The sequence below is a fragment of the Vombatus ursinus genome, unplaced genomic scaffold (genome assembly GCF_900497805.2).
Source record: "Vombatus ursinus unplaced genomic scaffold, bare-nosed wombat genome assembly UNPS02014801.1, whole genome shotgun sequence".
Taxonomy (NCBI): Eukaryota; Metazoa; Chordata; class Mammalia; order Diprotodontia; family Vombatidae; genus Vombatus; species Vombatus ursinus.
This window is the reverse complement of record NW_020954579.1, coordinates 16,209,310-16,234,066: the sequence shown is the minus strand read 5'-3', so window position 1 is coordinate 16,234,066 and position 24,757 is coordinate 16,209,310. Positions and strand designations below refer to the sequence as shown.

Below are 24,757 nucleotides of genomic sequence, written 5' to 3'. Positions count from 1 at the left end.
CATATTCTATTCAAGTGACAAAAGTTTATTGTGACACTAATAAAGTGGTCAAAGTTCCTTAGGGAACTTACAACCTAACGGGGATGATGCTAAAGTAGCACTTCTTTTTTTTTTCTTTATGTTTGTATTTATTTATTTTTTTTTACTTTTTAGGCAATTGGGGTTAAGTGACTTGCCCAGGGTCACACAGCTAGTAAGTGTCAAGTGTTTGGTCTGAGGCCAGATTTGAACTCAGGTCCTTCTGACTAAAGGGCTGTTTCTCTATTCACTCTGCCATCTAGCTGCCCCAAAAGTAGCACTTCTTAAAATGTGGATCTCAACCCCATGTGGGACTGAATGTGGAGATCGTGAAAAATTTAGCAACAGTAAAAAGTTTCTGAATGCACAACAACCAAAAATTAATTCAAAATCAAATGTGTAATGAATCTGAGGTGTTTCTGGCAGTGCGTGCCTGTGTTGCATCATGCATCTTCACTGCAGCCTTAGTTCTGAACACACAACACGCGCACTTTACACTTCACTTGCCATTATGCCACCCAATGCCAATGAATGCTGCCAGAAACACCTCAGCTTAGATTTGAAACTATTGTATGTTATGAATTGCAGTGGTTTTTTTTTACCGTACATACAAAATCATTAAATGAATTTTGGCTTGGGATTAGGACAGAATTTCCAATAATTTCTGAAATGGCCCTAAACATACTTCTGCCATTTTGTACTACATAGTTATGCGAAGCAGCATTCTCAGCATTGACGATTATAAAATCAAAATATCAATCAACTCTGAAAAATGTTGAAGATGCTCTGTGTCCTGCAATATCTAATATTCCTCCAGGATTTAATTCTTTTACAAGCACATCCATCTCATTAATATGCAAATTTGCTTTCTCTTTAATAAATGGTAAAATTGTATGTATACCAAAGAATTGTTTTAAAATAAATTTCTTGAAGATTTATTATCAGTAAATGTTTGATTTGTATACCTATTGTATATACCTATATACCTATATACCCAGGGTCACACAAAAATTTCTCTGGCCAAAAGGGGTCAAGAGTGGAAAAAGTTTAAGAAGTCTATGCAGGGGGAGAGGGGAGGTGGCAGCTAATCGAGGAATGGTCATGGTCTGCTCTTAAAGGAACATACAGCTTCATTACCTTGGGCTCAGACATCATTCACTACTGGAAACCCTGGGGGGTAGAAGGGGGTGGTTCCTAAGGGATGTAGCTTTTGGTCTGCTACATCAGTAAGTCACCCATGTCACATCATGGCCATACAAGATAGCCTCAGGAGTTGACGTCTATAGCTTGACCTCTGGATTATATACGTAACTGTGGGAATCAGTACAAGATAGTTCTGTCTGTACAGGAGAGTTCTATAGGGTCAGTTTGTTCCTGTAGCTGGGAGGGATTGTTTGCTTCACGGGGGCCCACTCATGAGTTATTCCCAGAGATAGAGTGTTTGGGCTAGGGAGACATATGGTCCTAAGGCTGCAGTCCAAGCACTCCATCACTTCTTATATGCCATTAAATGCCTTCACTTTAAACTAAATGTGCCTTCCTGCTAACATTAACCAAAGTCAAACATTGGTGGGGGCTTGTGAGCTATGCGAATGAACCTACAGAGTATCTTGGCCCAGGGGGTAGTGATTTGGGGGGCCCTACCTGTGAGGGGGTGCTTCAGGTGCTACATAGAAGTGAGAAAACTAAGATCCATTCAAACTGTTACCTTTCAAAGATCACTCAGGGAGTGAGTAGCAGAGAAGGGATTGGAGTGTACGTTCTCTTGACTACAAATTCAGAACTCTTTCCATTGTATTATGCTACATCCAGCTTCTCACTTTAGCATCATAGAATGTTAGACCTTGAAGCAACCTTAGAGATGATCTGGATCAAGTGTTCTCTATCTGAGGAGGTTTGGGGACTATTTCACCTCCTTTTTGTGGAGACTACTTTATATCAGTTAAACTTCTCTAAGAAGTAGTGATAATCAGAGTCAATGTCTTGACTCTGACAACGTCTTGACTCTGACGACGTCTTGACATTTTTTTTTCACAGTGTAATAAGACCCACCATTAGACACAGGAGGTTGAAGGTGCTTATTATCTTCTCCCTTTCCACCGAGGGGCCTCTTTTTGATCTAAACCAATGTGTACAAACTAGGTTCAGTGTTGACAGAGACTAACTTGCAAAATATTGCTGTGTAGAATAGCAACAGAAAATGAGCAATATTCCCTCATAACCAGGAGGAAACAGTGGAAAGGAAAAAGAGTCAGACGAAACCTTGCTTTGAGACCCAACTAACACAGTCTCTGCGAAATTGCTCCAAATTCAGGTTTATGGAGGCATAGGGCATTGGCAGCATAAGGCATTCTACAAACCTTTCGTTTTTCTAATTTTTTAATCTTAATCTGTACTGGGGAAGGAAACAACGCCCATCAATGAGATCATAGACTGATAGAAGGACTGATATATTGCAAAGGGTGTATGAAGTCTTGCCAAAGTACCATCCTGAGCTGTGTATCTGTTTCCAGAAAGCAGTAATAGAGAGCACTTGCATTGTGGGGCCGGCAGCTGGTCTGAATTCATTTCTCTCTGACTCTGTCTTGAGAGAAGACAGAATTGTGCCTGTGAACAACAGTTTAGGGCTATTTTCTGGCTCTGACAGAACCAGTCTATGAATATGCACAAGAACTTAACACTACCACAAATTGAGCATTTGCAGGTACAAGCAAGGGGAGAAAATACTGAAAGATTGTGACATAGTCACATCAATTTAGGAGAGTATAGATTCATATGTAGCTTACGCAGGACCTTTACAATGACTGTGCTAACCAGGACATATAGGAAACGAAATGAATTTGTGTGATCCCCTAGAGTTCTTTCACAAATCTAGTGATCTTTCCTGGAAAAAAAAAATTTAACCTATAAAGCAATGAACAAATCCTCTTCTAGGAAATGAAAAAGGGAAGGAGACAAAGCAAAGGGAAGATAAAAGATGAGAGGTTGGTGAAAATTGTTGTTATTTTTGTTCTTCCTTCATTTTTTGAAGAAGGTGATGTCTTGACTCTTATGTAAATTGGATTTAAGTGAGGCAGAGTTGCACAAAGTCATCAGCCTTACTTTCTCTTTTTATCATGAAATGCGCCTGGAAAACTACCAAACAGAAGACTCCCTTGTATTCTACCACAAGTTTTTCACCACCACTCAGGGGATAAGGGTTCGCCCTCTTTTTTTTTTTTTTTTTAGGCAATTGGGGTTAAGTGACTTGCCCAGAGTCATGCAGCTAGTAAGTGGCCCCTCTTTAAACAAAAATTTTAAAACCAAAGCCTTAGGGGCAAGTAGGTGGTATAGTGACAGAGCACCAGCCATGGAGTCAGGAAGACCTGAGTTCAAATTCAACCTCAGATACTTACTAGCTGTGTGACCCTGAGCAAGTCACTTAATTCCGATTGCCTCAAAAAAAAAAAAAAAAGCTTTTCCACTTTAACTTCTCTCTGGTTCCACTATTTAGGGGAGGCCCTATGTGTGGCCCACTCAGACACTGAGAGGGGAAAACTATGCTATGATCATTCGAGGTATAAATTGTGTTGGTAAGTAAGTTACAAAATCAGAGTTTGTCTTTTTTTTCTTTTGGTCCAGGCCTGTGTGGGGAATTCCCATTATGATAATTCCCTCTCCCAATGCAGATTGACAGCTCTGCCATAACTTGGAGTAAGAGTTCCCTGTAGTGGCTAAGTGACCTGTTCATAGTCACACAGCTATTATGTGTGTGTAGTAGGATTTGAACCCAGGCCTTCTTGATTCCCAAGCCAGTCCTCTACTCACTATGCTACATTGCCTCTCAATTATCAATTATCAATTTATCAATTTATTGGTCCTGATTTATCAATTTAAGGGTCCTGATGCAAATGAAATAATTAGTCTGGTTCTTATTCATTCCAACTTGGGTCTCCTCTGAGCCAACCAGAATACTCCATTAGTCCTGCTTCTATGATCTTATGATTGATTACAGGATCATAGACGTAGATTGGGAAGGAACCTCGGCCCAGCCCCTTTTTATAGATGAGGAAACTGAGGCTCACTGAGGTTAAGTGCCTTATCTAAGGACATATAGGTATTAAGTAAAACAGCTAGGATTTGAATCCAGGACCTTGGGGGATTCCAAACCCCATGGTCCTGGTCCTTAGGGTTGGCTTCTCAGTTTTTTTTACTTGGCCCCACATCCATCCTTCACCTTCAGGCTAAAAATGCTCTCTCTCTAGATGTGCTAATACCAACCTAGTGGTTTTCTTCTTCTCCTGCATTCTGTCCAATGAGTCTTTATTTAATTTATCTTCCCCCAGGCTCTTTCTGTCTGAAAAGTTTCCCTAACCGCTACTTTCAAACATTTCCTGGTTGACTACAGAACAAAGGAACAACAATGGCAACCATGCTGGTTGACATCTTTTTGGCCAATAAATAGATTCCTGATGCTCCTTGGCCCAAAACATTTTTCTCTTCCTCCAGGTCTTTGACAGCATCCCACTTAGCTCACAGAACTAGACTCCTAGCTCTCAGATCCTTGGGAATTTATTTTAGTGTATTAGCAACATTAGTGGCAGCTAGGTGGCACAGTGGATAGAACACTGAGCCTAGAGTCAGGAAGACTCATATTCTTGAGCTCAAATCCAACCTCAGACACTTCCTAGCTGTGTGACTTCTGGGCAAATCACTTCACCCTGTTTGCCTCATGCCCGGGGTCTCTACACCCGGCCCTGCCCAGGGTCTCTACCCCACCCGGGCCATCGCTTGGATATTGCTTGGTGGGTCCCTGCCTGACGTAGTGCACTTAGTCAGCTATCCCACCCAAGCCTTCGCTTGGATACTTACCCTTCCCGGTCTTCGGACGTCTCCGGCCCCTCCGAAGGTGGAGGGGAATGACTAGACAGAACACCCGAGCTGGCAGCTGCACACGATTTATTGGTTACATGCTCTCCTGCCTCCCAAGGTCCCGGCCTCTGCTCTCTCTCCTGCCTCCCATCGACCCGGCCTCTGGTCTCTCCCCGGCTCCGACTCCCCGCTCCTCCCAGACACCCCCGGGTCCTGCTCTTATAGCCCTAGCTCCACCTCGTGGGTGGAACTTGCCCGAACTCCTCCCATGTTCCTCCTTCGTAGGTGGAGCCAGCGTCTGTTACTGAGGCACTCCCAGTACCCTTTCGGGCAGGTACTAACCTCCAGGCGTCTCTTACTACCCTACAGGAGGCCCCGGTCCAGAGCTGGGCCCTAACAGCCTCAGTCTCCTCATCTGTAAAAAATGAGCTGGAGAAGGAAATGGCAAACCATTCTAGTATCTTTGCCAAGAAAACCCAAAATGGGATCACAAAAAGTCAAACACAATTGAAACAACTGAACAAAAAACAAACAGAACACCAACATTAGTATATACTGATCCTCTGTTTACATTATGGTTGCCCCATTGATAATGGACCATGACATAATCATGGATTTAGAGCTTATCCAGCCCCCAGCCCCTTTTTATAGGAAAAGAAGTTTCAGGAAAGTTAAATGACTTACCCAAATTCACACAGTTACCTAACCTCTGTTTGCCTCAGTTTCCTCAATGATAAAATGGGGATAATAACTTACCTCTCAGGGTTGTTGTGAGAATGAAATGGAATAATAATTGTAAAATGCTTAGTATAGTGCTTAGCACATAGTATGCGCTATTATTATTAGAAAACCTATTTCTGTGGAACTCCAGAGTGAGGTATTTCCCTTCACTAATCTTTAATTTGCTCTATGTTTCTGGATCCAAAAGTGAGTTACTGACTGTCCAACACAGATGTGTATGTCATATGTTTCTCTTTTTGCACAGATAAATGGAAGGGAAAATAAGTCATAAATTAAAGGTAAAATTACTTTAGACACCACGGTTAAATCAATGCAATGATTAAAATTCAGAGGACTGGATTCAACTCCAGGTTCTGCCATCTTGGTTCAGGCCTTGCCTTTGTCAATTAAGACAAACTCAAGGAATAAAACAAAAGGAGTTTATTAGCATTTTGGCAGCTGAGGGGAGGAAGAATTGGAATAGAGAGAGACAAGGCAGGCGGATGAACTATCAGGCTATTGCAATAATCAAGGAGAGAGGAGATGTTGGCCTGTACCAGAGAGGTAGCAATGTCAGAGGAGAGAATGGAATGTACGTGTACCAGAGATGTTGCAAAGGTAAAATTGACTGAACTTAGAAACTGATTGGATATGGGGCATGAGAGAGAGTGAGGAGTCAAAGATGACTGGGTGGATGGGAGGGATGGTGGGTGACTGGGAGGATGGTGGTACCCTTGATAGAAACAGGGAATTGGTCCAGCAATTTTCGAAAATAATTTGACATCATACCCTAGAAAGACTGGAGCAGAACAATGTTCTGGAGAAGATGGAGTGAAATGGAATCATTTGTGCATGTAGAGAGGTTTGCCTTGGCAAAGAGAAGGGCCAACTTTTTATGGGAAACAGGAGTGAAAATGGAGATGGTGGCAAGAAACATTTGAGTGACATGAGATGAGAGGAATGGGAGAAAAGGGAGCTCTTGGCAGACGGCCTTAATTTTTTTCAGTGAAATATAAGGTAAGATTCTCAGCAGAGAGGGTAGGGAGAAGAGGAGCTAGAAGATGCTTGAGGAGGGATGACAAACCACTGGGTGAATGGGATAGTGAGTCAATTAGGGAGGTGTAAAGGCATTGCTTTGCTGCAGTGAGGACCCAGTAGAGATTACACAGCATAAATTTGTAGTGGATCCAATCAGGAATTTCATGATTTTCTCCAGCTTTATTCAGCAGCATATGAACAGGAATGATTCGGTGAATAGTGGGGATAATCTAGGGTTGAGGCTCTGCAGGGCAAGTCTGGCAATAGTATAAGGGGGCAAGGGACTCAAGAAAAGAGGACAGTGTAGAGTTGAACTGGTTCATCAAGGAGTGGAGATGGAGAAAGATGAGTGTAGCACCGCAAGGGGAAGGCCTGGGAAAGAACCAAGTGTTCTAATGGAGGAATATAACCGGGAAGGAGTAGGTTAGACTTTTGGACTGGCAAGATGCCTATTTAGCTATTCCCTTCCCCCATTCACATCCCTAACTAACATAATGCCTCTGGTACCATGCACTCCATATTTTTTTTTAAATATATATTTTTGAACATGGTCAATGAGTGGGTTTGTTTTGCCTGACTCTGCTTATTTGTTACAATGGAGGGTTTTGTTCTGTTTTGTTTTAATAAGGGGGTGGTAGATTGGGAGAGTTAGGGATTATAAAAAATAATGCCCCCCCAAAACAGGAGAAAAGAAAGAAAAGAGGGTGATGGGAACATTTTTTTAAAAGTTCAGAATAGAACAGAAGGAGGTTCAGAAGTAGACATAAACAAAGGTAGCTTTGGGGAGGAATGACAGCTTTTAAATTAATGTGTTTGTTATAAATGCAAGCTATATTTGATAGGTTCATGGTTTCATGCACTATCCTCTTTCTCTTTTTCGTGTATATAGGAATATTTAAGTTGATGTAAACTTCAGGATAATGTGAAAAATTTAAATAAAATAAAAAGGAAACAAGCATTTACTAAGTATCTATTATATGTCAGCCTGCATTGTGCTAAGTACTTTACAAATATTACTTCATTTCATCCTTACAACAACCTTGAGAAGTACATGTTATTATTATCCTCATTTTACAATTGAGGAAGCTGAGGCAGAGGTTAAGTGATTTACTCAGTGTCACATAGCTAGTAAGTGTTTGAGACTAGATTTGAACTCAGGACTTCCTGACTTGGGGCCCAATGCCCTATCCACAGTGCCACATAGCTACCTCATTTGAAAGGGTTCATATGTGTAAGAGCCACAGTCCAGTGCCCCCCAACCTCCAAGGAAGGGAACTCTCTTTTCACCAATGTTCCCTAGCTCTGACCTTGTAAAAATTGAGATTATATCCCAGGGATACCTACTCTCCTAAGAGAAGGAATCAAGCTTTTCTCATGTTCTCTACCTCAATAAATCTCACAGATAAAGCTTAGTAATGACTCATGTCTGGGATTTCCTCAAAAGGGATTGATAAGGTCCATTCTAGAAAAGTACTCGATGTGAAAAGTACATCAGGTATAGGACATCTATTTACTTCTTCCGCCAAAAAAGAAATACATAAAACCCCAAATACTTTTAACTACGCTTTAACAAATATTTAAAACATAATACAATAACACATAATTACTACTATAATCTCACAGGAAATGAAGACTACTGCTGAACAAATTTTTCACTTTCCTCTCTAGCTTATACCATTTGCCCTATGCACAAGTCCAGATCTCTTGGCAAGCCAGGACTGAGCATAGACTTTCTTAGTCCTTTTATCTGTAGTGTCCTCCTGGCAGTAGTCATCTCTCCTCCAAGAAGTTGTGCTGATCACTTCCTTCTGGGTGACCAACATGTAGACTCAATGACTCCCAACATGTTGAACCTACAAGGCTTCTGGCAAGGGTAGAAACATCTATCTCAGGATCACTGCTCAATCCCCCATGTTCAGGGCAAGAAACACAAAGCAGAAGAGTCAGCCAGCGACTTGAGGTCCAGTCTCAGACCCATTATGTTCTTGTTGCAGACTGTGTGCAGTTGTCATTGCTTGGGGGTAAGGTGTAGAATTTCCCCTCTCTCCTCATTAGAAGTCATAGGGAAAGGCTTTCTGATGCCCAAATGTCACACTCCAAAAAGAGAAAAGGAAGGAATGAATGGAAGCTGTTTTTTCTTTTAAGTTTACCAAGTGGGCAGCTCCTCTTTCAATGGACAGTCTCCACCACCCAAGAAAACATGAGGCCAATTAGAATTTTCTACTTAAGCATGTTCTTTAGCCAGAGGCCAGAGTACATGTCCTTGGAAGAAGGTGAAAGAAGAGGAGGAAGAAGGAAAAAACAAGTCAAGGCAGAGCTAAGGTCTGACAAGAAGGTACTAAGAGAGAAACTAAATCTTCTTTTACAAACTGTATTCAGTATTCTCAATAGGATTTCTCAGGGGATAGTGGGAGCTCAGTTGTTCTGTGTTGCAGTATATTGGGTTCTGGCCTGGGGTATCCAGAGATAGGGTAGCATAGGATATATCCTTTTCTTTGAGGTCAGCCTGCAAAACAAATCAAAACAGTCAGAGGGAGGCTTGACAGGAAAGGAATGGAGTGGGAGGGAATGTTGGGTCTGGGTCATGGTCATGTAGAGTCACAAGAAACAGAGAAAAAGGCCAATACCTCCCCCTTACATTATCTAGAACATGGCGACTTGGTGGGGATTCAGCACTCCTCAATTTACTCCCAGCAGCTCTACTGACTTTAAGGGCCAATGACTCAGGGGTAGGGGGAATGAGAAGTGAGAAGGGGGAAGTGAGGTGAAAAGGAAGATGAAGGCAACTTGACTTCAAGCTTGAAAGGGACTGAAGTTTAGTAGGTAAAGAACTGTCATTAAAGAGAGCAGCATGGCTGTAGAGAAACCACTGAATTTCAAGTCAAAGGGCCTGAGTTTGAATCCTAGACCTTCCACTAATAGTTGTATGATCTTGTGTAAGTCACTTAATCTCTCAGGGCCTCAGTTTCCTCAGGTGTGAAAGAAAGGAATTGGACTGAAAAAAAGGCTCCATCAAGAACAAACCATGTCACACCAACATAATTTCCTTTTTAAAAGTAGTTATTGAACCACTGAATGAGGTAGAGATGGTGGGATAAAATAGATATAGTTTATCTAGATTTTTACATTTGACAAAGTTTCTTCTGCCATTCTTCAGGACATGGTGGCAAGGTTTGGGCTAGACCAGGGATTGGCAAACAATGTCAATTTTGTATGGGCAGCTAGCAGAGAATGATTTTTCTATTTTTAAATAAAGTTTTATTGTGTTTTAATATATAAAAAGCATTCTTAGCTCATCAGTACTACAAAAACAAGCAGAATTAAGAGCTAACCCTACATCCTTAAGGGTTAAACAATGATACGGTGAGGTAGATTCAGATTTAGTTGAATGGTCAGACTAATCATTCATTATCAACCAGGAAGGAGTTCTCTAATGGAGTGTCCCCAGGGATCTATGCTAGTTAACTTTTTTTTAAAATAATCAAAGGTTTAGACAAATGCATAGATTGTATGTATATTCAAACTGCAGATGAAATGAAGCTAGAAGGGACAACTAACATATTGAATGACAGAATGAAGATGTTGGGCCAAATCTACTCAGATGGAACTGGAAAAAGGTCAGTTTGAAGTCTTATACTTGGCTTCAAAAAATCAACTTCCTAAAGACCATATGGGGAAGGTGAGGCTAGACAGCAATTCATCTAAAAAAAGATCAGGGAAATGTTTTACATGATTGCACATGTAAAAGCTATATCAGATTGCTTACCATCTTTTTTTTTTTGGCTAAGCAATGGGGTTAAGTGACTTGCTCAGAGTCACACAGCTAGTAAGTGTTGTGTGTCTGAGGTCGAATTTGAACTCAGGTCCTCCTGAATCCAGGGCCGAGGCTCTATCCACTGCGCCACCTAGCTGCCTCTAAATTGCTTACCATCTTAAGGAAGGGGAAGGGGAGGGAGAAAATTTGGCAGTCAACATTTTATATAAAAAAAGAATGTTAAAAATTGTCTTTACATGCAATTGGAAAAATACTATTTAGTAGAAAAAAAATTTAAATGTCTTCCTATGAAAAAGATCAGGGAGTGTGGGGAGGATTTAGTGTATTATAAGCACACTATGAGTTAACGGTATGATTTGGAAAACCAAAAAGTTAAACTGATTTTTAGCTGCATTGAGGTATAATGTTCACAAGAACGGAGGTGATCATCCTAATAGGCTCTGCCCTGGTCATACCCTAACTGGGGTCTTTTGTTCAGATCTGGGTGACATGTTTTAGGAAGGACATTGGGAGAACATTCAGAGGGAGGACGGTTACCAGGGCAGTGAAGGATCTTGGAATATGAAGATCACTTGAAAGAAATGGGAATTTTTAATCCAGGGCAAGAAAGACTTGGCGGGAACAACATAGTTCTTTTCAAGTTTGCGAAAGCCTAACACATGAAAGAAGGATTCCTTGACTCCAAAATACAGAACTAGGAGCAATAAATAAAAGTTGCAGAGAGGCAAATTTAGGTAATGGAAGGAAAAAAATTTCCTTAAGAAAACTGGGATGAGTTATCTCGGGAGGTACTGAGTTCTCCATCATTAGAGTTTGCCAAGCAAAGGGTAGACAACCACATAGGAATTTTATAGAGGATATGGGTCAGACTTGTTCCTAAGCGTAGGTTAGAATAGAACAGCTAGGTGGTACAGTGGACAGAGGCCTAGAGTCAGGAAGATTCATCTTCCTGAGTTCAAATCTGGCCTCACTTACTAGCTGTGTTACCCTGGACAAGTCACTTAACCCTGCTTGCCTCAGTTCCCTCATCTGTAAAAAAAAAAAAAATGAACTAGAAAAGGAAATGGCAAACATCTCCAGTATCTTTGTCAAGAAAACCCCAAATGGGGTCACAAAGAGTTGAACACAACTGAAACAAGTGAACAACAGCATAGGCTAGAATAGATGGGTTGGACTTTAAAAACCTCTTCCTACTCAGGTTCTGTGATTCCTAGAAAGTATTTCAACTCTCTGGGACTCAGTATCTACAGCTATAAAAATAAGAGACTTGAACTATATCATGTGTAGGGTAACTTACTTTTGATGTTCTCTGAAATAAGTGCTCTATATCCTTCAGCATCAGGGTTTGAATTTAAAACACAGCAGATCCACCTTAGCACATACCATTGTGACATATTCCACTTCCTCGTGGATGCTACTGACTCTGGAGGAGGCTTGGAGAGAAGAAGCTTTTGTCTTTGGAGAATCTAGAGGGGAGTCTCTGGATGTCCCCTGATGAAGGGTCAGATTTGCATAACAAATGCCTTCCTCTGTCGGCTGGGGTTCCTGTTGAAAGTTTTGTGTGCTCTAGACAAATGACCCAGTTCTGTGGGAATGAGCCCATTCCTGATTGACCATAAGTTCCTCTTTTTTTATGACAGACCTCTCTTTGGTGAAGAACTCCCCACCCACAGGTATCTATCAGTACAATACCACAACACTTCCTAACACCTCTTTCCCCACTCTATCTCCATCAGATTCTGCTCCATCCTCATTTTGAATTCAAAGACTGCCTGGGTGTCCCTCCTTCCAATTCCTACTGATTCTCCTGGTCTCCCTCGACAAAGCTACCTTCTCCAAGTGCTATTGTGAGGTTTAAAAACCTTCAATTTGTACCTCATAAGATAGGGTAAATATTTGTATAATGTGGGACTGGCCAATGAGACCCCAGTCCTTACAGCACATGTACATATGCCTTTTCTGGTAGGTTATGCAGAACACACCCAATATTCTCTGCTGAGTTCAATTCACATGAAATCTTTTGGAATAGAGAGACTTTTTTCCCCCACCCCCATGATAAAGAAACCTTTCTTACCGGCTCAGCAAGTCTTTCAGCTTCTAAAAAGGATAAAAACAGCCAAGAGTTAGAAGCCTAGAGTGAGAATGCCCCATCATTCACAGAGAAAGGCAAGAGAGACTAATGGAGGATAAGAATTTGTGTCTATATAGCAACCTATGATTGCAAAGCTTTTTGACTAACTTCTCATCCATAATATGTGTTTAGCTAATTGAACTCTAAGGGCCCCTTCCTCCCCTCCCCCAGCTCTAAATCCTATGGTCCTCTTTGTCCAATACAACTCTATATGAGGATAGTTATTATCAGGGGTGTGCTGAAACCAACTGGAACCAGCCTGCTCAGAGAGCAGATAGTTAAATTTTCAGTGTAAGCATTCACACTTCACAAATCAGCAAATACTATGAATCAGGGCTTGATTTATTGCTTTGTTGATAATCTAGACTTAAGAAAGTGATAGAGAAAATGTTAATAATGCAGATAAAATGAAACAGTGTGTTGTGCTATTTTTTTTTTCTTCTGGAGATCTGGTTATTAAATATTTGCCAGTACACCACTGGATATTACCTATTCTAAGAGAAAAGTAATGGAGTATTTTTTTTTAATTTTTAGGAGGCAATCAGGGTTAAGTGATTTGTCCAGGGTCACATAGCTAATAAGTGTCAAGTCTCTGAGTTCACATTTAAATCAGGTCCTCCTGACTCCAGGGCAGGTGCTCTATCCATCTTGCCACTTAACTGCTCCAGAAATGCAGTATTATTAACATAAATAATGAAACTAAAGAGAGGTTATCTGATGTGTTCAAGGTTACTCAGCTAGTAAGTGGCAGAATTGGACTTGAAACCCAAGTATTCTGACTCAAAGTCCAATAAGAGTTCATATATACCAGTATTTCCCAATGGACAATTTTTATCCATCTACAAAACTTTTACTGCCAGAAGGTCTTACTTCTCAAAATATATAAACTTAAAACAAATCATTCTTTCTCCTCCCTACGTCCTCCTCCTACTCACCTCATCCCACCCTCTCTTTGCTTCACCAATCAGCCTCTCACCCCTTGATACCAGAAAGCCTCCCCATGAGGCTACAAAAAGAATCTTAGTTCAAAGGTTTGTTTTTTTTTTAAGTGAGATTTTCTAGTCCCAAACCACACTATAGTTTGGGTTTAAGAAACACTTTTCTCTCTTTATGACTTTCTAAAGCATCTTTGGGTGAGTTAGCAAAATTAGGTGATATGGATTCTAGTTTTAAGTTCCCTGATTTCTTCCTGAATGACTGAGAATTTAAATACTTTGGGCCTCTCTCCATCCAAAGGTAGGGAGACATCCTCCCATCTCTCCCCTAGCCACCACAACCATCAAGCAATAAGATATAGGTATAACAAGGAGAAGACTTAATTCATTACATATGCAGGTTTTGAGAATTAGCCAGAACAAATGTGTCAAATATGAAAATGTGGAAGTGGAGTTAGACAGGAAAATTACACAATTCCCACCAGTCTGAAATAGAAAACTAATCCCTTATGAAAGAACAGTGTAGTATTATGAGATAAGGGATATTGTCAGATCAGGGAGAAGTGGGGAAGATTCTTCAATGATGACCACCCCTCCCAGTCTGGATGCAGAGATGGAAGACACACCCAATATCTCCAGACAGAAGTTAAAAATCACATAATCACTGCTCACAGAAATTTAGCAGAACTGCTTAGAAAAGGGTAAGATAAAGGAGTGGATAGTAAGTTTCATTTATATAATATGTATTCAATAAATATATTGATATAACATGTGTCACATATATTTATATATTAATTATGTATAATTCTATTATATATACACATATACACACACATATATATATATACACATACACATACACACGGAGAGATATACACACACACACACATATATACGCTTATAAAATCTCCTAGATCAGATGAGCAGCTCCTAAGTGAGCCTAAGGCAATTTCTTTGAAGCTCAGAGCCTAAATGGGAAATCCACCAAGTTTAAAAGAACAGAAACCACACAACCAGGGCCCCAGATATGTGACCCTGGTTTCCTGCCAGGATTCAGGAATCAGTTCCCTAGGTAGTGACTCAGGAAAGTAATCATCTGGTAATATGGTGAATGGAGGAGTAGAAAAAGTCATCTATGCCCAGGTCCTGATTAGTACCAATAATGAATCCCCGAGGATTACATTATTCAGATTTACACTGTGTATTTCCATTGGGCTAGAACTAATTACCATATCTTACATAATCAATTAATTAATTAATTAATTAGTTTTGAATAGTGTGTACCACTTCCCTTCACTAGCCACCTCAGGACTCACACAATTAGCTTCTCTACCTTCTCCCTTCAAGTTAGAAGCTGCATTTCAACTTTAGAGACTCTACCCACCCATAGCTGCCCTTGACCTTATAAAAATGTTTAGATGATCCAGAAGATAATAATTTTTCTCATCCCCTTCTCCTCCTCCACATACCCAGGGCTGGCTCCTGACCTTTCCTCTGTCTTAGCATCATTCTCCAAGCCAGAATTGAGGTCCCCACCAACATTACCAACAAAATGCCAAAGATGATGGGCAGTAGGACCTGGAGATCAGTGATTTCAAACCTAGAAAGAAAAGGAAACCCCAACTAAGGGAATGCTCACTTCTGGGAGTAGATAGCAATAGACATAAACTGTAGAATCTTAGATTTAGAACTGGGAAGATACTTGGGTATCATCTCATCCAAACTCCTTACTTTACAGAGGAGGAAACCAAGGCCCAGAGACGGTGTAATGATTTGTCCAGGGCCACACAAGTAGCAAAAAGAAGAAATGGATTCAAACTCACATCTTCTGATTTCAGATCCAGTGATCTTTCAACTGTACCACATCAGCTCACATACTTTAGCAGAATGGTGATGTCTGAAACTAGGGAGATGCCCAATGACAAAAATTGCTGCCTCTTTAGCAAATCTCAGTTTCTAAAAAGAATTCCAATTTTCTGAATTCAGTGAAAAGTCAGGGCTACCAAGCAGCAGTGAAGCTCTCATTTAGAAGAACCAACATGATGGCTGAGAGACTAAAGAGAAAGCCTCATCAAGGGAGTAAATAATATCGTGTGAATCAGGAGAGGTAGAAAGTAGGAGAGGTCCTGACAAAGCAACTCTAACAAAACAAAAATGTATTTACTACTTGCATGGCCCTGCACAAAGATGGGATACAAAGAAGATCCGGTTCTCTACCCCAGAGAAAATAAGAGTAGACTATCAGAGGAGTCAATGATTCCTCAATCTTCCATGGGGCCATGTTATGGCTGAGATGCATTTGGCAAGGGCTTGCATTGATTGATCTGAGTTCCCATTAGTACTATTCTGGGGGGTTGAGTTTCATCAGTTTCCCTTACCTTTCAAAAGAATAGTTGTTTACCATTCCCGTGGTGTTTCCTGTGCTTGTTGTCACAGTTGTAGTTGTGGTGGTTGGTGTGGTAGTGGTGGTTGTCCTCACTGTGGTTGATGCTAAATATACAAGCCAGGTCAATTGTCACTGTCCAACAAATCCTCCTCCTACCAATCCCTTATAACACAACACAATACCTTTGAGCTCTCAAGGAATCTGGTGATGGGGGCCACTTTGGTCAGGCTCTCTTCTCATTTAAACCATTTAACAAATCAATGGAGTAGGCTTTACTAATAATTTTCACCCACTGTTCTTATGTCCCCAGGGATTTCTATGCAAGAGACTATCATTGTCAGGATCGGGGTTAACCTCAGGTAAAAGGCCAAGTGTAGGAAGTTTGTTATTGGTGCCTGGCTTCCTCCCTCTATGTATCCTATACTCTCAAAACAAAAATAAAAACATCTCACTTGTATAGTTCTATGGTTTATATAAATTATCTTGGAATTCTGGTTAAGATGTCAGTGTGCAAGATTGTATAGAAATCAAGCTCTTTCAGAACCCCCCCAGCAAATGATTGAAATTGATCCCAGAAAGATCAATTATTGGAGGTGGGGGGAGGAATAGAAGCTCTTCTATCTAGTCCAGAACTGAAGCAAGAGATAAAAAAAAGAAATTATAAATAAAATTAAACTTCAAGAAGAAAATATTAAAAGGAAAATAAATAGATTAGAACAAAAGATAGAAAACCTTAACCAAGTAGCTCTGAAACAAGAGACAAGAAGAAATATTAGAACAAAGTCAAAAGACTGAAAAAAATAGAAAAAACTGCATTTACTATTATTTTAAACTGACTCAGAAAACAAGTCAAGGAGAGATCATTTATGAATCATCAGACTTCCAGAAAAAAAATCATGACCAAACAAAAAACTTGGGCATGCTTTGAGAAATCACTTTTTTAAAAAAAAGATTTACTGCTCAGATTTACTACAACCAGAAGGCAAATTGAAAATTAAAGAGAATACATTGATCACTTCCTATAAAGAAACCCCAAGCTGAAAATACCCAGGAATGTCATAGCTAAAATCCAGAGCTTTTAAGTCAAAGGAAAAATACCATAAACAGGCAGAAAGAAAGAATTCAAGTACCAGTTAACTACAGCTGGGATCAGAGAAGACTTAGCATCAACAACTTTAAAGAAGAGAAAATTTTATAATATTCCAAAAGGAAAAAGATAAAGGCTTACAACCCAAACAACTTACCCCTCCCAAACTAAATATAATAGGAGGGGAGTGGGGGGGGGGAACATGGAAATAAACCTTTAATAGAATACAGAACTTTAAACATTCCTCATGAAAAGAATACAACGTGAATGGAAACTTTGAAATTCATATGCAACACCTAGTAAGCTAGACTAAGATACAGCTAGACTGTATCTTTAATGTCCAAATGGAATATGGGAAGAGGGAAACAGCAATTTGAAATGACAGTTTAAAGTTATAATTGTAATTCTCTATGAGATATCTCTCCCTAATAAAGTTAAAGAATGTATGTAGGTTAACTTGAATCTATGAAGAATCTGCAGAGGAGACAGAGAAAATATTAGGAGGAATTTCTTGTTTGAACTGTCTTGACTTGTTATAGGAAGAAACAAAAATTCCATGAAGATTCTGTAAGGAACTTTCAGTTTGCCATGTTAATTCACCTGTGATGGCTGAAGAGAGGAGCAAGGAAAAGGAACAAAATAACATTTTCTTCAAAACTTTTTTCTTGAAGAGAAATGTGGAGAGAATTCTTGAGAAATCTTCATCAGTATCTTAAGTGAACTAAATGGTGGAATTAAGTCTCCAGAAGTGAAGAAAAGGCATCTGGTATTATAGAGGATGTTTGAGTTCATTATAAATAATCTATCTATGCCTTTGTTTTGTTATTGATTTATTGTTAATAAATTGTATATTCATTAACTTAATATTTATTCTATTGTAAGAGATTAAGTGACTTAACATCTAGAGATGAATAACTCTTGGAAAAGAAGGTTTCTCCAGTTTATTCAACAAATTCATGAGAAAGAGGCTGCAACTTTATTAATTGATAAGAAAACATCTAAACATAACCTCCTGGATTATACTAGAACTCAGGATGATAAGAGTAAATCTGAGAACAAGTCAAGTAGAAGGTTGAGGGGTGAGTTACAAATGAGCCTGGTCCAGCCTATCAACCTCAGTTATATCCAAGTACCCTAGCTGACAATGCCCTTGACATAAGGTCTTAATGGATCTTACAAAAGGACGGAAAGATAGCCCAAAATACAAAGGAATTAATCACTGGGGAAGGAGATATTTTGAAAATAGGAACCCTCAAATCATACCACAGGGCAGCTAGGTGGTGCAGTGCATAGAGTACTGGCCCTGGAGTCAGGAGGACCCGAGTTCAAACACGGCCTCAGACACATAACACTTACTAGCTGTGTGATTTTGGGCAAGTCACTTAACCCCATTGCCTAGACCAAAAAAAAAAAATCATACCACAAATTAAGTCTGACCAGTTCAACCTCCCACACCTTTGGCCACTGTAGTGTACCGGTGCCTAAGTCTTTCACATTCTGGGGTTGGTGGGGGGAGAGAAAGGAGGTCAAGGACCAAATAAGATCTAAGGAAACTTTGGCAATTGGTAATCCCATGGAGCACAGGCTCTTAGAGATATCAGAGTCTTGGACATCTCTCCATGATTTTTATACACGGGGTCCAGGTATAACATGCATTCAGCATGATTCTCCCTGGACACATAACTCCCCCACATACACAAAAGAGCTCTGGCTATTTTATTTTATTTATTTTTGGCAATTGAAGTTAAGTGACTTGCCCAGGGTCACACAGCTAGTAAGCATCAAGTGTTTGGTCTGAGGCCAGATTTGAACCTGACCTCAGGGCAGGTGCTCTATCCACTATGCCACCTAGCTTCCCCAACTCTGGCTCTTTTAGAGAGCGGTCCCAACATAGGCTGAGAAACTGAGTCCCAGGGACCATTTCAGGGTAAGGCTCTCAGTTTCATCCAAGCCCTCTAAGAGCAATGAGGACACAGTGAGAAGGCCAGGGCATAATAGGATTCAGATATAAGCACAGTCATTAACCCATCTCTTCCAGATCCCTTTAAAACTGACCCTACAACCTGCAGCTGAGGGTAGGAACACACTCAGCGGTTTTCTGGCACAGAGGGACAGAGTCATTGCTTCTCCAACCCAGAGCCCTAAGACCTCACAAACATTCCACAGGAGTCTCGTACCTGGGAAAACAGTCACTTCAATCTGGAATCCACGGTCAACTGCTGCCTTCTCAATCCCACACCAATAAGCGCCTTCATCTTCTTTTCTGATGTTTCTTATCGTCACCGTGAACCTGCGCGCCGTGGTATCGTCCTGGATGGACACACGGCCATTCGTGCTAACCCGTTTTGTGGTTTTAACAAGAATTTCACAAGAACTCCAAACAGCTCCTCGGCACCACCACTTCACGTAATCCTCCCATCCTGAGGCATAATGACACGTTATGGTCGCCAAACTATTCTCTTCATACCTCACATGTTGATGGCCCCATACCGCTTCGTCGGAGAAACAACCTGAAAAATATAAACCCAGGATCTCATTTCCTCAGGGCTAAAACCACTGAACTGAAAGCAGCCCCTGAGTACAGTTACCCGCAGGGGCCGTGAGCACCTTTAATGTGAGCTAGAGTAAATTGCCAAAGAAGCCTAGATGTTGCAATGGCCTCAGCGTGCGAGAAAGTTAATGTTTAGAAAAATGAACTAGAAGGAGCTGATGATTTATTAGCAGAGGTAGTTAAGTGGTGCAGTGGATAGAGCCTATGCCCTCAGATGAGAAGAATCTGAGTTCAAATCCTGCCTCAGATACTCCATAGCTATTTGATGCTGGGCACTTTATTTAATCTCTCTATGCCTCAGTTTCCTCATCTGTATAATAATAATAATAACATAGCACCTACCTCACAGGGTTGTTGTGAGGATCAAATGAATTGGCATGTGTAAATCACTACATAGCTACTGTTGTTATCATTATTATCATTATCGCTAAGCGGCCCATCAGGAAGCAGGCATGTTTCCCAAGAGAATCCCTGGCATGGCATAGAAGTTTCCTGGTCCTTCTTAATTCTATTGCCTTTCCACTAAGATTACTTCCAATTTATCCAATTATTTATGTATATCTTATTTGTCCACAATTGTTTGTATGTTGTCTCTTCCCATTAGACTGTAAGCTCTTTGAGGGCAGGGCTTGAATTTTTCCTTTTTTTTTTTTTTTTGCATCCCCAACACTTAGCATAGTGCCTGGCACATAGTAGAAGCTTAATAAATGCTTGCTGACTATGAAGGACTGTAAGCATATGCTCTGGATGCTAGCCTGCTGCTTTGGAGGTAGCTCCTCAGGGGAATAGTGGTCCTGATACACTCAGATTTGACACCCAAAGTAGAGTGGATTCATCCAAAAGGCCATGAAATATGCTGCAGACACTCTCCCCTCCCTCTTTTCAATCCTCCCCCCTCCCATAGCCCAGTGTTCTGAGTGCAGTATGCATTTAATAGACGTCTGCTTATATAACCTGTCTTGGGGAAGAGACTTAAGAGGAGGGGCTGTCGTTTTCAATTTAAGTCTCATTTACCTATTATAAACCCTGATGGCCTGTAGAAATGCTAAACTGGGGCAGCAAGGTGGTGCAGTGGATAGAACACCAGCCTTGGAGTCAGGAGGACCTGAGTTCAAATGTGACCTCAAATACTTACTAGCTGTGTTACCCCAATTGCCTTCCCAAAAAGTGCTAAGTGACGTAGCCAAAGTCATAAGTCATATTTTATTTAGAACTTACAAATAGGGTAAGAATGAAGGAGAGAGCATTCCTTACTCTAGGGAGAAGACATGTTTCTTCGGTGAGGGCTGATCAGTGAGACTTGAAGCTCTTGGGACCAAGTAGGAGAGCAATACTAGCCTATATAAGCTTGTCATACGGATTCAAAATGTAATCTCTTCCTGAATGCAAGGTTGGCTTTCTGTCTAATCTACCATACTGCCCCACAGATCCAGTACTAAACCAGTGAAGTAGGCTCCATTATTAACTCATTTTATAAATGAGGACACTAAAGCTCAGAGGAGTAAAACAACTTCTGGATGGTCACAGAATTAATAAGTGACAGAGATGGGATTTGAACTCTGGTGTGTAGCATAATGCCTTCTATAAAATAGGTGCTTAAATAAATTTATTTAATTGATATTATTATTATTAGAGAAAGAATTTCCCTTCCGGATTTGCCACAAGTACATTATTCCCTTTCTATAGGGTCTCCATTACTTTAGGAATAACATTTTTTAAAATTCTATATTATTTTATTTTCAGTTCTAAATTCTTCCCCCCCGCAATGAGAAGGCAAGAAAAACAAAATCTATTACAAATAAGTAAAGTCATGCTAAACAAATTCTTGCATTAACCATGTACTCTCCCCCCCCCCATGCAAAAAAAAAAAAAAGAGAAAGAAAGGAAGGATGAGAATGGAAGGAAGGAAGGGAAGGAAATATGGTTCATATTTGCATTCTGAATCCTTTAGTTCTCTATCTGGAGATAGATAACATGTTTCATCATGAGTCCCTTGAAATTGTGGTCGGTCATTTTGTTGATCAGTTACTGAGTCTTTCAAAGTTGATTTAAATAGTTATTATATTATGTCGTTATGTTATATTATATACATAATATATCATATAAATTATTCTGGTTCTACTCATTTCATTTGCATCAGTTCATACAAGTCTTCCCAGGTTTTTTCTGAAACTATCCCCTTCATCATTTCTTACAGTACAATAGTGGGAATAACAATTTTACCCCTCATTCAATTCCTGCAACCCCCTCTGTCTCCCTTCTTCTTTCCTCTGCCCCAGATGACCTCCATTTTAACCAATCTGCTTGCCCAGCTTCCTACATTCTTTTCTTGGGATTGTAGACCTGAAAGAAACTTCAGAAGGTATTTAATCCAACAGCCTCACTTTACAAATGAGCCCAGAGAGGATAAATGACATGTCCAAAATCATAAATAAACATCAGAGATAGGATTTGAACCCATGACCTCTTATTCCAGAACTCGGGCTTCTTCCGGTGTGCCACACACGCTGCCTTCTCTTGGCTGTTTGTCCAGAATCACCTGTACTCCCTGCCTGGCAAATTCTACCTTTCCTTCTTTCAAATCCCTCATTCACACTCCCTTCTTCCTCAAGGTATCCTCTTACTTCCATAAACTGTTGAAAGTAACTAAAAGAAACCGGGTAAATACATTCACTGACTCTGTGAAGAATACAGAAAACACCTTTACTTGGTGTTTGATGTCTGTGTGGCAAAATACAACTGTTGGTCTCCTTTTTGGGTAGTCAACTGCTGGGGAGGCATAGTTTTTCTATGGGGAGCTCATTTGGTTTTCAGTAAATGTACACTTTTCAATGGAGATTATAAGCACATAGAAGATAATAAATATTTGAAGAATGATTGACTGATTAATTGAAATGGTAGTACAAGGATTTTCCTGGAGAAGCAATCCTAAAGTCATTCAAAAGAACTTCTAGAAGGGGACATCAGGATGGATAGATAGATAGATAAATAGTCTTATTTATTTATTTATATGTGTATGTCTATATGTGTGTGTGTATATGTATACACCATATATGCACACATACGTATATACATACACATACATATATACACACACATGCATATATACACACACATACACACAAGCATAGGAAAAGCTCTCCTGTACGCACACACTAGCTACAGAGTTTCCCTTGGGTGTTTTTTTCCAGCACCATCATCTCTATCAGCCCTCTGCCAGCAACTAATCTTGCCAGGAGAGCTTTTCCTATGTGTGGAGACTCAGCTCCCACTCACCTGGGAGCCACAGAAGGAGAAGGGCTGACAGCAGATACATTCTCTTTTCACACTACAGTGTCTCAGTCCGTCCAAGGCAGCACAGTAGAATTCATCTTCTCTGCTTTTCAACTGTTCTGCTTTCTCTTGTCTCTCATCCACTTCCTTATTCTTTTATTTCACATTTGGAAACAAATGTGAAAGAGGAAGAAGGTGAAAGGGTGAAATATATTCTAATAACCACTAGTCAAAAAGTCAACAGGAAAGCATCTAGTGCCTGGTTGGGGTAAGAACTGGGACCAATGAGTGATTTCTAATATTAGAAATAGTCAACCCCTTTCAAATTAATTAGTTGGATCTCAGTTTCCTCATCTGTTAAACTGGGGAGCAGATTTGTAATAGATTATCTCTAAGGTTCTTTTTGACCCTAGACCAGGGGTAAGGAACCTGCGGCCTTGAGGCCACATGTGGCCTTCTAGGTCCTCAGGTGTGACTTTTTCACTGAGTCCAAGTTTTATAGAACAAATCCTTTTATTAAGGGGATTTGTTCTGTGAAGTTTGGATCGAATCAAAGGGCCGCACTTGAGGATCTAGAGGGCAACATATGCTCCCCACCCCTGTTCTAGATAGTCTATATCTCCATAATACCAGCTTCAATAACCACTCCCACAGACAATAGAAACTATTTTTTACCTTTAAGAGGGTATAAGCTCTTGAGAGAAAGGTAGTTGTCTATCACTCTAAAGTCTATTTTAATTGTGAAAGCAGAAAAGAGACTGTGAGAGGGCATAGAAAAAAAGATCTAATTAATATGGAAATATATTTTGCATGACTAAACGTGTATTACGTATTTCAAATTGTTTGCCTTCTCATAGAGGGGGGTGGGGACAGAGGGAGAGAATTTGGAACTCAGTTTTAAAAACAAATGTTGAAAATTGTTTTTAGATGTAAGTGGGGGAAATAAAATATAAATTAAAAGAAAAAAGTGGAAAAAAAAGAAAAAAAGACTAAAAGAACTTCTTTCCTGAGAGAAGTTTTAACTCTTACAATAGAATATTATTAGTGTGAGAAATAATTATTTCTCTCTTGTATTAATAACTAATTATTGTATTAGGACCAAGAGTTTTCCCCTTTTCTGCTTCCTCCTCCAGAATCAACCAGTGTAGGAAATTTTTCCAAAACACTCACCCAGCCAGGGTGGCCGAGATCTAACAAAGACAGTAAAAGAAAGTCTAGGTTTAGGCTAATGGGTGCATTCCTGCTCATTATTTTTGCTCAGACAGGTCTGGGAAAATGTGTATTCTCCCTTTTGTCAGACAGGTAATAGGGAAATTGATAAGTCTTTTTGACCAAGACTTGAGTGATCCAAGTCACGTACCCCAAGACCTTCATTATAGCATGGCTCACCCTCTCATTATAGTATTAATTCTTATCAATTGTTAACCAATCAGAGTTGATTGCCACCCTCAGGAATAGCTAGTCTTCAAAGGGCATATAAACTGTGAACCCCCTACTGTGAGGAATCTTTGGTCTAAGAGAGAGACAGCCAAATGACCATCCTTTTATTAATAAACATGCTGGCTTTGTTAATAAAATGATTAAATTACCCAGAAATTATGTCTCTTGAACCTTTTTAAATGCCACATTAGCTGAAATCTTAAGAACATATTTTAATAATTGGCATCCTGAGAGACCTAAGTGACGAGACTATTTCCAGAACTGAGAAGTCAGCAAATAATAGGAATAGAAGCAAGTTTGGATATGATCATTCTCACAGCTCTAAGATTGTAAATAATTATTTGTCTTTGTTTTATTATGATTTTTGTTAACATTTTATATAGCCAGTAACCTTAAGAAATTGTTCTTGTTCAGTTGTTTTAACTCTGTCTGACTCTTTGTGACCCCATTTTTTTTTTTTGGCAAAGATACTGGAGTGGTTTGCCATTTCCTTTTCCAGCTCATTTTACAGATGAGGAAACTGAGGCAAACAGGGTTAAGTGAGTTGCCCAG

The 24,757-nt window shown here is 40.0% G+C and overlaps 2 protein-coding genes across 5 annotated transcripts in view; one reads left to right on the top strand and one right to left on the bottom strand.

The window, feature by feature from the left end:
* RAB37 (RAB37, member RAS oncogene family) overlaps positions 1-24,757 on the top strand; it is an 83,015-nt gene that overhangs the window by 23,505 nt on the left and 34,753 nt on the right. The window lies entirely within an intron of this gene.
* Positions 8,178-22,893, bottom strand: CD300LF (CD300 molecule like family member f). Of its 4 annotated transcripts, none has more exons than XM_027873064.1 (7): positions 22,769-22,893; positions 19,119-19,451; positions 15,847-15,958; positions 14,938-15,068; positions 12,477-12,499; positions 11,786-11,947; positions 8,178-9,133 (listed from the first exon to the last, which is right to left on the bottom strand). In XM_027873064.1, exons 1-7 carry the CDS (start codon positions 22,806-22,808, stop codon positions 8,990-8,992), a joined length of 945 nt encoding a protein of 314 aa, XP_027728865.1. In that variant the 5' UTR covers positions 22,809-22,893; the 3' UTR covers positions 8,178-8,989. The 4 variants fall into 4 exon arrangements, with proteins under 4 accessions (XP_027728865.1, XP_027728866.1, XP_027728867.1 ...); XM_027873065.1 differs by having other exon boundaries at positions 14,956-15,068; XM_027873066.1 differs by lacking the exon at positions 11,786-11,947.

Coding starts and splice junctions, on each gene's coding strand:
- CD300LF (XM_027873064.1), bottom strand. CDS start 22,808: ATGTATCTGCTGTCAGCCCTTCTCCTTCTGTGGCTCCCAG. Junction 15,959..19,118: donor TGAAGTGACTGTTTTCCCAG/GTACGAGACTCC, acceptor TTGTATATTTAG/CATCAACCACAGTGAGGACA. Junction 11,948..12,476: donor CTGAAAGACTTGCTGAGCCG/GTAAGAAAGGTT, acceptor AACTTTCAACAG/GAACCCCAGCCGACAGAGGA.